The sequence below is a fragment of the Fringilla coelebs genome (genome assembly GCF_963513975.1).
Source record: "Fringilla coelebs genome assembly, chromosome: 14".
Classification (NCBI taxonomy): domain Eukaryota; kingdom Metazoa; phylum Chordata; class Aves; order Passeriformes; family Fringillidae; genus Fringilla; species Fringilla coelebs.
Window position 1 is genome coordinate 1894058 of NC_140040.1, and position 12990 is coordinate 1907047.

The 12990-nt window shown below is 41.6% G+C and overlaps 1 protein-coding gene across 1 annotated transcript in view; it reads right to left on the reverse strand.

The window, feature by feature from the left end:
- The window catches only part of BANP (BTG3 associated nuclear protein), a 107471-nt gene that overhangs the window by 87030 nt on the left and 7451 nt on the right, over positions 1 to 12990 (reverse strand). Inside the window, exons 2-4 of the mRNA XM_084215064.1 lie at positions 10275 to 10416; positions 9362 to 9456; positions 7986 to 8185 (exon numbers count right to left, since the gene is read on the reverse strand). Coding sequence (XP_084071190.1) covers positions 7986 to 8185; positions 9362 to 9456; positions 10275 to 10344 — 365 coding nt within the window. The 5' untranslated portion in view covers positions 10345 to 10416. The remainder of the gene's footprint in view (positions 1 to 7985; positions 8186 to 9361; positions 9457 to 10274; positions 10417 to 12990) is intronic.

Below are 12990 nucleotides of genomic sequence, written 5' to 3' on the forward strand. Positions count from 1 at the left end.
AGGCAGCTGCCCTGATCCTCAGCAGGTGCCAGGAGTGAAATTATTGATTAAAACAGAAATTCTGGGTGTTTAGAAAACACAGTTTGAATCAGGAGGGAGATTTGGAATCCTTCATTGTACAATTAGTTACTTTGAGATGGTTTTCCTGATTTTCTGATAAATTCTGGTATCAGCAGAAGTCTGATTTAAGCACTAAATTAAATTTAGATTTAAGCAGTAAAATCTTGGGGGTGGAGGAGGCAGTGTTATAAATTTGATTTCAAAATATTAATTATAGGAAATGAAGCTTCACTGATCACCAGGTAACAAAAAAATAGAATATCAGGTTCCTGCAAACACCTCTGAGTTTTTTCTGGGGGTTTGTAAATATTTCCTACCAGGTAATTCTGCTTTTCCAGGTTCCCAGCCAGCTCTGTGCCCTTGCCACCACCACAGAAATTTTCCAGCCATTCCAAGGATGCTTGGAATGAAATTAGGGATTAAATCTCAAATTTCCAGATCCCTTGAGGGCACCCTAAAGAAATCCTGCTCTTCCCTTGGTATGAAAAACACAATTTCAGGAGTTATTGGGAGCAGATTTCCTGCTCATGGAACAAAGAGATGGAGCTCAAGATATGCAAAAATGTACAGTTCCTAACAAAAGGGGGGAAATGCTGTTTGGAAAGACATTCCAAGGGTTTTTAGGGGGTTTTAGGGGTGGAAATGCAGCAGTTAAGTGGCAGCTGCTGCCAAGGAAAGCAGATGGAACAGGGGCTCCAACCTCAGCAAGACTGGAAGAGGTTATGGTGCCACACAGGGTGGAAAAGACCTCCAGGATCAGCAATTCCAACCTTTTAGGGTGGTTCATCCTTGGGAATCCTTCTATTGCTCCTTTCCATCCTGTTTCAAGTAAAACTGGGGCCCTCCAAACCCATTGAAATAAAAGAAATATTTCTTTTTTCAAACTCAAGTGTCTTAAATTACTAAATTTCAATTATTGTATGATTTGCCAAAAGCAAGATTGGTAGGTTTTGGATTTTTAAAAAAAGAACTATTGGTGTTTTAAACTGCTCCAAACTGGTACACAAATTATCCTGGGACACCCCCTAAATCCCTGTAATTTCCAAACCTTGTCCCTTTAATCACTAATTGATCACCTGCTCTCCACTTCATTCATTTTCTGGCACTGGCAGAATTAACTCCCCAACCTACAGGAAAAGTTTCCAGGGTCTGCTTTTACTGCTGGATTTTCAAATCCCCAGTGACTGTATCATTCAAAATATTTAAATTCTGCCAGGCTGGAACCCAAAATGATAAATAAGGCTTTTCTGCCCCCTTCTGTTTATTGTCTGCTCAATAAATTAAATACACTGTGTGTAACACAGGCTTTCACAACCCAGTGCTCTGCTTCACACTGATAAAGATTTGTAGAGTTTCACTAAACACAATCCCAATTTGCCACATCCATGAGGTAAAAACCTGCCCACTTTTATTAAATAGAATAATTTTTTAATTGTTTCTTTAGGCAGAAAGCAAAGATGAGTCCTACAAAGGCCTGAACCAAATTCCACTTCCCGCCCCTTTCAATTTATTCCTGGAATATTAATAATAATATGTAATATATATTATTATATATTTTATATTATTATATAGTAATAATATTGAAGGTATTATTAATATATTTAGGGTTATATATTCAATAATAATAATATTCCTGGCTGTGCTCATGGAGCCATGGAATTCAATGTTCTGCTTTCCCTGGAATTCATCTCATCAAAGGGATTTGGCAAGCTTAACCCTCATTTTAATATGTTATAATTGATTTTAAATGTTCTTAGACAGTAATTAGAGTGGTAAATGTCCCCCTAATCTGTGTCTAAACCCAAATCCTGTTTGATTCCCAAGTATTTCTCTTTTTTTTCCATTCCCAGAACCCTTACAATGAAAGGAGGTTGAGTCTAAATGGAACTAAAAGGATTCCCTGATGTCTCTGACCCAAAGCAAGTGTTTCAGCTGAGTGGCAATAAATAAACTGTTTATCCACATGTGGCCAAGAGTGAACAGCAATCCTGCAAACCTCCCAAATTAAAGGGTTTCACATTTATCCTGAGCTAAGTTAACAGGGAAAATGCCCCATTTCCTAGCAAAAAAAGTAAAATATCAAACCTGGTAACACATCTGAAACCTGAAGGAGCTTTATCACCTACAGTCTGATTTTCAGTGTAGATTCTCTTTAAGAATTCAAATCCACCTCTTTGTAGAAATTCATTGTGGTGGTTTAAGCCTGACAGGCACATTTGAAACGGCACCACCGCAATTAAAAAGATCCAAACCACACTTTTTCCATCCTTTTCTCAGCCCTAAATCATCAGCTGCTACTTGCTCAGCTCTCAGTTGAATTATTGGACTCTCAGAAATGATATTTCATCAGAAACCATTAACTTCAGAAAAACTGCAGTGGGGAGAAGGAATCCACAGTTCAAATCTTGGTCAGTCTGAGGAGTTTTATAAATGAATTCCACCCCATCCATGCAAGAATTACTGAACTCTGCAAAACCCAGCTGAAAGGATGATGGTAAATTGTTGGTTTCATTCCATAACTGACCTTTCCCTCTCCCCTGAAATGCTGCAAGTCAGACATTGCTTCCCATATATCAACAAATTCCTGGGCACTTGGCTCCCCAATATCTGAGTGCAACACTCCTGGAATGTGAAATTCCACAAGAACTCTGCTGTGGGAGCTGATTAATGCAAGAGGCCACTTCCTCCTAATCCTGGGGGAATTTGGAATTCATAAAAATCCCAGCCCTTATTTTCAATAATCAACTAATTTTCAATAATCAACTGGTGTTGCTGATAAATCAAACAAATCCCAGAAATCTTCTCCATGAAATCCATGTGGCCAGGAAGGCAAAATAAAATTAAACTTCAAGAGGCTGAGGCTGACAAGTTTTGTTGACAAATTAAGAGATTTTGGAAAGCACTGTTGTGTTTTCCAAGGAGTTAAAGATGTCAAGTTTTGGGAGGCTTTTTTTTTTTTTCATTCCACAGCCAAAGAAACAACAGAACTCTGGATAAAGAAAGAGGAGCTGACAGATAATCTAATAACGCCTTTATTTCATTTGTTCTGTTTATAAACTCAATTTTTGAATGCAGGACAGGACTGTAATTTTCAGAGAAACTTCTCTACTTCACCTCAAGAAGGAATTTGGGGTTTTCACCACATATCCCAAGGCACAACAATTCCTGCAGGCTGAAACACTGCTCAGTGCTGGCATGAAGGTGACAAACACTGGCTTCCCTCATGCACAAACCACACAAAACACAATTCACAAACTCAACCTGAAAACAGAGTGCTCCTACACAAATGATGTAGGAAACCCCTTGATCTCTTTATCAGAACTGAAAACAGGGGACTCCAAAGGCTGGAAAAGCAAGAGCTTTGTGGCCCAATCCATGAAATTATAAAAAACCATTCAAGTTCTCACCCCCTAAACTGAAATTTCACTTTACCAAATTATTTTACTCAAAAATGGCCAAATTTTGCTTCCACTTCTTGTGTACTCTTTTAAAATCTTGTGGATTTTTCAGTTCATGAGGTGTTAATGATAATTTTCTCATCGTCAATGTTGACTCTCTCTTTGGTTACACTGGGTGTGTAACCAAAATTAATGTGGTGAGAACAGACCCCAAACAATTTTACCATTCTCCTGCAGCCCCTTCCTCCTCCATCCTTCAGGAAAACAGCCCCAGAATGCCACCAGGGAGAATCCCAGCCATGATCCCAGAACTCAAACATTCTAAAGAATTGTTTGCAATTATTTATGGAATTCCAAACAAACATTTGCTCCCGTGCCAGAGCCTGCTGACAGACAGGGAAAGGTTGGGAATTCCTCCATCCCAACAAGGACAAAAGTCCAGCTGTGGCCATGTCCAGGCCTACCAAAATTCACTTTTTGCACATTTGCTGCTAGAAGAGGCCCCAGAAAAAACCACGGATAAATAAAGAAGAAATAAACCCGGATTGCTGCAGAATTCCTGCAAACCTGGGCAACTCCAAAGCTTCCCCAAATCAAACCTTGACAGCTCACCCCAAATTTCTGACTGACTCCCTCTCAGCCCCAGACACTGCTGGGTTGTCTCCAGGGCTGAATCTGCTGCCAGGGAAATGTTTTTCCAGGCTGATTCATGGACCTGCACCTTGAAAAGAAACCCTTCACCCTGCCTGATCCTCTGCTCCTCAATCCATGCTTTGTTCCCAAATAAATCAATTAAAATCTTCCTGCAAATTCAGGGTCTTCAGAAGCAATTCCAAGAAGGAACAATTAGCTCTTAAATTGAGTTAAAACCAGCAAAAATCCTGAAGGTTCCCAATGTTAATTTATTTATCACTGAGTGAAATAAAAGGATATAAAGTGGTTTACATCCCCTAATGAGTTATAATATCAACTGCAGTGAACACAGGGAAGAGACTCAGCAGCCACTGCTCACTGATAAGGGCTGAGGAATTATTATTTCTTCTAAAAGTCTGGATTAGCATAGTGGGATAGTTTATTATAATCAGTAAAAATCCTCCTGATAAAAATGCAATTAGGTTGGCCAAGGAGTTTGTAACTCACAGAAAGAATAAATATATAGATATATATAAATTTTAAAAATAGAATTCTGGCTATTTTAGGGTATATACACCAATACCTTGATTATATTTCTTTAGGTTTGTTTGTTTTCCTAAAGGTTTTATGGCAAAGCAAAAGTATTTTTGCTAAATCTAGAACAGTCCCCCTACAATTCATTCCACACCACATTCTCTGCTTTACAACCTCATTTAAGATCGTCTCAACTCTCAATTTTGCATCATTTGACCCCAAACCCACTTGTAAACAAGGAAACAATGAGCAGAAGCACAGCTCTGGAATCTGGGGGACGTGGAGCCAGGAGGCTTTGCCAAATGGCACATTGCAAAGTGGGTGGACAAGTCTTGTTCTCCAAATTCAATTAAATTGTTCTGCTGATTAAATTCAATGGTAAAACAAACATTTCAATGATCCACACCTACAAAAGCACAGCAAATTCAAACATCCCATCTGGTACAAAACTGCATCTGAGGATTAATTAGCCACATTAATTAGCCAATGCTCACCCCCAATGAGTTTTGTTCAAGGACACCAGGATGGATTTTGGCTCATTAAATGAGTGCAATTAATCTACAGTTCCATTTACTACTGTCCCACTCTCATTAAAGACAAAAATATAAATGTTTTTATCTCTATAGCTTTTGTCAATTACCCACAAATACATATGGAACAGAACCAGATGTTTGTGGTCTGTTTTTTATCTGTAGCAAAAAAAAAAAAAATAGGTCTAGGAAAACACCTGAGCTCCATTTACCTTTGAATTTTCTCCATTTACATCTGAACATCTCTGGCCTGGCCTTGGGCACCTCCAGGAGTGTCACAGCACATGCCACAGCACATACCATGACATATGAGGAAAAGCAACAATTTTGTGGCCCAGTCCATGAAATTATGAAAAAACATTCAAATTCTGACCCCCTAAACTGAAATTTCACTTTTCCAAATTATTTTACTCAAAAATATTCAAATTTTTCTTCCACTTCTTCTGTACTCTTAAAAAATCTTGTGATTCCAACCAGAATTTTTAAATTTGATGATATACAGAGTATCAGCACACATTTCCAGAAGGCTTTAAGGATTCCCCCATCCACTGCCAATCACCTCAAACTCAGTGACTACACAGGGGCAGCCACAGCTTCTCTGGGAATCTGTGCCAGGGCCCCCAACCCTCCCAGGGAACAATTCCTTCCCTCTGGCAGCGGGAGCCATTCCCTGTGTCCTGTCCCTCCAATATGTGTCCAAAGTCCTCCTCCATCTTTCCTGCAGCTCTTTTGGGTCCTGCAAGGCCACAGTGAGGTCACCCCAAAGCTCCTCCTCTCCAGGTGAACATTCCCAGCTCTGCCAGCCTTTCTGCTCCATCCTCTGCTCATCCTGGTGCCTCCTCTGGGCTCTGTGCAGCAGCTCCAGGTCCCTCCTGCGCTGGGGCAGCTCTGCAGGTGGGGTCTCACCTGAGGGGGAGAATCAAGGCCAGCCCCCCAGCCACCAGCACCCCCAGCTCATGGATTCCCACAGGCCCAATTCTCAGCCAGGATCCTGAGGTTTTTACTGGATTTATTCCCATTTTTTCCCAAGAGCTGCTCTCCTGGCAGTGCAGCACCATCTTCCCTGACAGCCTTGAGTAACCACAACTTCTTGCAACAGCAGCAAACCCAGCATGACTTTGGTGGCAGGAGGAGGAGAAGGAGGCTGGAGAATCCCATTCCTGTGGAGAATCTGAAAATCCCTGTCCCAAACTTATGGGAAGCTCTGCCTTCTGTGATGGATGGGGAAGAGGGAAGGATACAGAGCTGGTACAACGGAAGAGCCCTTAACTGGAAACAATCAACAAGTGATAAAGGGATTTATGGATGAAAGACAGGGAATTCAGGGAAACATTTTGTGCCTGTGCAAATGGAGTGTCCCCAGTGAAAAATTCAACACATCCAGCCCTATTTTCTCTCGAGTCCCACAGGCCACAGTCTGCTCCAGAACAAAAAGCCCTCAGTGCTCTCCTGGCATCACACCTCTGATGATGTGCAACTTCAGACCAACAGCAACAAATATCTGGGGCAGAGATTCCTGCTTTCTTCAAGACTTCTATCTAAATGATGGTCAGACTGGCTGAGGAGCTGTCAACAAAAATCTGTAACCCAAACCAAAAGATGAAGCACCATCAACAGCCAGGACAGATTTCTGATGGTTGCAGAGATTTAAAAACAAACCAAACCAAACCAAGCAGCTCAGGTTTGACAAATTCCTCCAGAAACTCAAAATAGTACAATTTACAGAGGAAAGCATTCACTGAGCATGAATTAATAGGGTCCCAAAGGGGCCGTGGGTTCCTGAAAAGGTTTCTGAAGCCTTTTGTGCACAAACCACAGCAAAAAGCTCAGCTCGTGCACAAGAACTTGGAGGTCTCTAAATTCATGACAAGAACATTCAGCCCAGATTTCAAGAAGGCTCTTGAAGAAATAATTATTGAGAAAAGAGTATTTAGCAAAAGCCCTGGTGTAAAATTCTGGTTGCTTCCTCTGTGATCCAAGTCCTTACTGCATGTACTTTGTTTCTGTTATTACACAACTCAGCCATAATTAATCTTTTCAGTGTATGAAGCCCTCAAAAGCAGAGGTAAAAGCAGACACAGCACCTGCTTAAAAGAAAAATTAAATGCCTGCACACCTTTGTAATGGAGAGTAAAAAGTAGTTATTCAGAGCAGTATGAAGTGTTTCCAGCTATAAAAATATGAAAAAGGAGGAAGGAGTGTTGGAGAAAAGTCTTTTGTTAAGCAGATTTCCCTGGCTGGGATCACCTCGATGATAAGATGACAGACACATCTAGATTTAGGTATTTAAAACCACATTAGGGGAGTGAGACACAAAGGGACTGCAGGTCAAGCCTGCTCTTTCAGCAAAGTGCATTAGATTATTCAACAGATTTTCCACCTCCAGCTTCTAACTCCAAAATAAGCAGAGATCTTTTTCTAGCAGGATTCTTTAGCAAACAAGCTCATAAAACACAGCCCATTGTACTTCTGGTGAAGAGAAGTAAAATGAGAAGCAATTAGAATGATGATGAACTCATTAAGTCAAAACAGCTATAAATAAAAGCAGAGCAAGTCTCAAAAACCTGTCTGAAAGAGCTGCTGAGGCTTTTCCAGGGAATGGATGAAGGAGTCTGGTTTAAGTCAGGATGAAATGTGGGAAGAGCTGCAAACTGTCCCTGGACCAGAGTCTGCTTCTGAGTAACATCACGAAACTGCTACAAAAATTACCTTCAAGAAGATAAATGAACCCTACCTCCACCAGCAGCCTCTTGCCAGCTGCACAGGGAGCAGGAATGGGCAGCTCCTGGGTTTGGGGGTTTTAGGGCAGCGGGCAGTGCTGCGTCCTTACCATCGGACTTTATTGCAGGTCTGGGTGGCGCCCAGCGGGGACCCGGCCACCATGGGCACCTGGATGGGGCTGTGCTGCTTGTTCATGACCAGGTCCAGCTTCTCCTCCAGGGATTTGCAGGTGGCCTCCAGGGCCAGCAGCTTGGCCTCGATGCTGTCCAGCCTCAGGCATATGGTCTGGTTGATGGAGTACAGGAACGACTGGGGAGGGAGGGAGAAGAACCCGCATTGAGCACTCCGAGTTTATCCCCACTCCTGAGGAAGCTCCAGACAAACGTGACTGGGAAGCAATCCTAAAGGAACTCACAGCCTGTCTGGTGACAAAATCCACCCCTGATGACATCCAGGAGCGTTTTAGCAGGCTCACATTCTTCCAGATCTTTATTTGGGAGCCAAAAGCAGCCCAGCCAAAGCCATTTTCACCTAAGCACTTTGTCAGGATGATTTCATCCACTGCAAAATCATTTCTAATGACTTGCCAAAGCCTTGCAGCCCACATGTGAAAACAAAAGGATTATAAATCTCTGGATGCATCCTCCTGGATACAGTTAGTAAGTTTTTTTCCTGCCCAAACAGATAAATTGCAGTGGAAATTGTATCAACACAAAAAATCTCAGAGACAATTAATGCCACTCACTTCAGCTTCCTGCTGAACAGCAAATCAAGAAAAGCAAATAAATAAAATCTGTTTTGCTAAGCAATCTTTTTGAAAAGAAAACATATTCCACTTGGGTTCTCCTGGGAAAACAGGCCATTAGAGGGAAGAGCTGCACTCTGTGTGCCTTGCAAACAGCAGCTGTGCCATCTTGTGGCCCTGCAGTCACTGAGCAACCCCAAACCCCTGCTTCCCACAGCTCCAGCTCCTGGGATCACCCCAAAAATACAGAATTACACAGGACAGTGTCTGTGGCACCGAAATACTCATCATGTACTCACACTCCAGGGCAAAAACCAACCCTAAATCACAGCAGGGTGGCTTCTGAGCTCCTGAGCCTGAATTAAATGCAAATTATCTATCAGGAGAATGCTGTGAGCTTCAAATAATAACTACAAACATGCTGAAAGTATCGACCAACTGTAACATAAATACATCCTCAAGTTCATCTTTTTGGTCAACCTCATTTACTCTATCAAAAGATGTCCCAATCCAGAAGTTTTGGGGCAGTGTAATTAATTCTGGTGATATTTTACATTACATCTGAAATTCTTACTACTAATTCTAAACTGGAAAATTAGAAAATTACCCAGATTTTAAAATTTGTGCCCAAAAATGCACAAGTATCCACCAGAATAATTCCAGTATTAGATATAAAGTTTATTTTACATTCTTGTAATAACTTCCCCTAAACTGAAACCCAGGAAAGAGCATTAAATAACCTTAATAGAGGGATCCTGGCAGTTGATTTCTATCCTCTGACGTTTCAGGGCAGGTTCCACATCATCATCTGCCACCTCATGGTTCTCCAACACAACTGCAAAGGAAACCAAAAGTTTTTTGCATTGCCAGAGTTCAGAGCCTGAGAGGACAAAACTCAAATTAAAAATACAGTAAGTGGAGAAAACAAAAGCACACAAATTTAATTAAGATATTTAATGTGTTATTTGACACTTGCTTGGGGTTTCTCTCAAATCTCTGACAGTGGTGATGGGATCAGGTTTGAGTTCCTCTACCAAGCAAAGCCTTTTGAAGGACTGGCAGGTCCCACCTTCTCCTCCAACTCTTTGGGACCATTTCTGAGTGACTTTTCCATTTTCCATCACAAAAGCAGTTTTTTGGCCTGTGTCTCTCATTTCCATTACTGTTCTTACTTGCAATAGCCACAGAGGACCAACATCTCAACAGATTCTCACTCAGGAAGTCAATTTCTGAGCAAGTGATATCCAAATACTTGCTTTCAGAAGTGTTTATCAATTTGACTGTCCAAAGAATTTTAATAATGGATGAGACAAAATGTCTTACACATAAAACAATTCCTAATGGATAGGGAACCATTCCCATTGGAGGAAAAGCCTAAACCATGGAAAAAAACAAGACTGCAGGAATATTTCATTGTTTCTGGGGTTGGTCTACCCCTGCACAAAAACAAACAGGCAATAAAGCCTCTAAGAGAAAAGTGAAATAAATAAAATAATCTGATCTAAAGGGTTTGGAGACACACAAGTGAAGCTCTGGAAATCAGGGGATCTGGGCTTCAAAAGCACCTTTTGGAATAAAAGCCTGGCTTGTATTTTAAAGAAAAGCTCAGCAGTGATTTCCAGTTAATGGGGACTGCTGGAAATCTCTTCCTACCTGGATTATCAGGAGTCAGGTCCTCCACAGCAATCTGAACCACATCTGCCAAATCCTGCTCTGACATCATTCAGAACCTGCAGCAAAACCCCTCAGGCACCACTGCAGCTCCCCAGGGCAGAGCTGGCCCAGGCATGCACTCCTGCAAAAGAGAGGCAAGGACAGGGTTAATATTTGTGAAACATCTCAGATAGCATCAACACCTTCAGCTTTTCATTCTCCTTCCATTAAGAGATTCAGTTCTCAGAGAATGCCCGAGCTCCAAAGGGATTATCCAGTGGCATCCACGGCTCAGCTCCTGCAGCCCTGCAGGAGGAACCTCCCTGCCCCAGGGCTGAGGCAGGAGCTGAAGCTTTCCTTGCACATTCCCAGGATAAGGAGAACTTTCAGGTTCACACTCTCAAAGCTCACAAAGCTCCAATCCACACCAGATTTGCAAGAACTGCAAATTCTGAATGTTAACAGGCCTCTAAAATCTTCCTAAACTCAGTGAGAACCAGGAGTTTCCTCACATCTTGTTAGAACTAAAGCAAAACTTGACTTTTTTCTTCAAGATGAACTTGCCTGGTTTTTCTACAGCTCAGCTCTGATGAAATCTTTTTCAGGATATGGTTCTGATTTTAAAGTCAAAATAATTCTCAGCCTTGCTCTCCTGGAATTCCCAATCCAGGTTATTTATTAGTGTTTTAAGAGAAACCTTCAACCTGTAAAACTGAAATAAAATCACTGCAATCTGTCCTAGCTGTGCTTTCTCCCCGTTTACAAAGGACTGGACAAGAGATCAGTGGATTTTTCTTTTTTCCTTTTTTAACCTGGAGTAAAAAACACTGGAGAGATAAATGGAGATCTACTGATGGAGATGATAATTCATCAATTAACACGGACATGGAATCAAATCCAACTATGCACAATGATTTTCCTCTTCCACTCGAGCCCAAGAAATCCATCATGCCAAACCATGGACAGGATAAATTTTTAGGAGAGCAACACAACCTAGAGAAGGATTCTGAGGAGGCCTCCACACATCTCCAAACTGTTTACCCAAAATACCAGCACTGCCAGCACTGAGTCACTTGAAATTCTGCTCATGGTGAAAGACTTTTGGGCCAGCACAGAGTGTGGCAGCAAGCCCAAAATCCCTGGCAGTCCCTCTGTGCTTGTGGATGCCATTTTGGCAAGTGAAATTTGCCATTTCTGAGAAGTCCTGGTGCCCAGCCAGGCTGAGCAGAACAAAGCAGCTGAGCTGTTCCATCCTGTCACACATGGCCTGCACCAGGAGAGCCCTGCCCTCGGCTTCAGGGGACACATCCACCACTGCAAGCACTAAAAAAGGCCAAATTATCACTGTTAAAAAGCTTCTTATTCACAGGAGTCACAGTAATTCACTTGGTTATGACAGGACTCTCTGATGCTGCACGTGTTGCATTGAAACCTCTCACAGGAACAAATTTCTCCTCTGAAGGAATTGCAATAATTGTATTGCAATTAAATTGTAATAATGTAAAAATCCACTTTAATATCTCACATATTTAGCACAAAAAATCCTGAGTTTGAAGGGACCCACATGGATCATCCAACCCCTGGCCCTGCACAACTCAAGATCCAACCATGTGCCTTCAAAATTAAATTAAAAAATCACGAAATTCAATTTTTCTTCAAATGATTTCCTGTTTCCAACACCCACTGTCCACCTCTCACAGGACACAGGCTGAAAGTGCTCAACTTCACCTCAGGAATACCCAAATATTCTGTCCCAGAGCCTTGAAACAAGGGCACAACCACCAATCTACAACTGGCAGAGCAGCTACAGCACACAGAGAGAATGTGTGTTCATAACATCAGTATTTACTTCAATTTAAATGAATTTTATTCTAATCTCATTAAATCAGACACAACTTGGAAGAAATCAGTCACAATTCTGCCTTTTCAAAGCCAGGACAAAATTCCCTTCTGCTGCCATCCTGGATCAAAACATAAAGGGGGAAACAAATAAATACAAACCAAATAACAAATAAATTTGTTATGAACCCTGGGGATTAGGAAAGCAATGCCCAAGATTAGGATTAGGAATTCTGATTAGGAAAACAATACCCAAGGAAGCTGCAGCCACTGCAGTTCTCACACCTTGAATAAAGTGTCTCTCTCCCAAATTCACCATTTCCATTTTGAACAGTAAGTTTTACTGGTGGGCTGACCTTGCTTTAGAACCAAGAGGGAAAGCCTGATCAAATTCAACAGGATGAGAGTTAGAGGAATTTATCAGCTTCAAAAAGCTTCAATCAACCAATTCAGAGTAACTTTGCCATTATGGTTTCCATGTACTCTACTCAGTGAAGTATTTACCAGTTTTCCTCACGTAAAACACTCTTTTTCTTGAAATTTCCTCTATATTCCCCCTTTTTTCCACCTCCTGTCTGAAACTCTAGTCCCCATTAAATCTAAATTAAGTGTATGTACATTGGCATCAGGCCACCAGTGCTGAACTAATCCCAGGAACAAATTTTCAGTTATAAAAAAGAAATATTAACAGAAAGCCAGGAAGCTGGGGATAAACCACAGCAGGGCCAAGGAACGTGCCCACTTCTCCTCCCCAAGCAGCACATGGAAGTTGGATCAACACAGGAATATTTTATGGTCACTTTGCCCCCGTCTGGGAGAGGGGATGGGGAGGAAGGTTCTACCAGGCAGTGGAAAATATTCCATTAAAGGAGTTCCT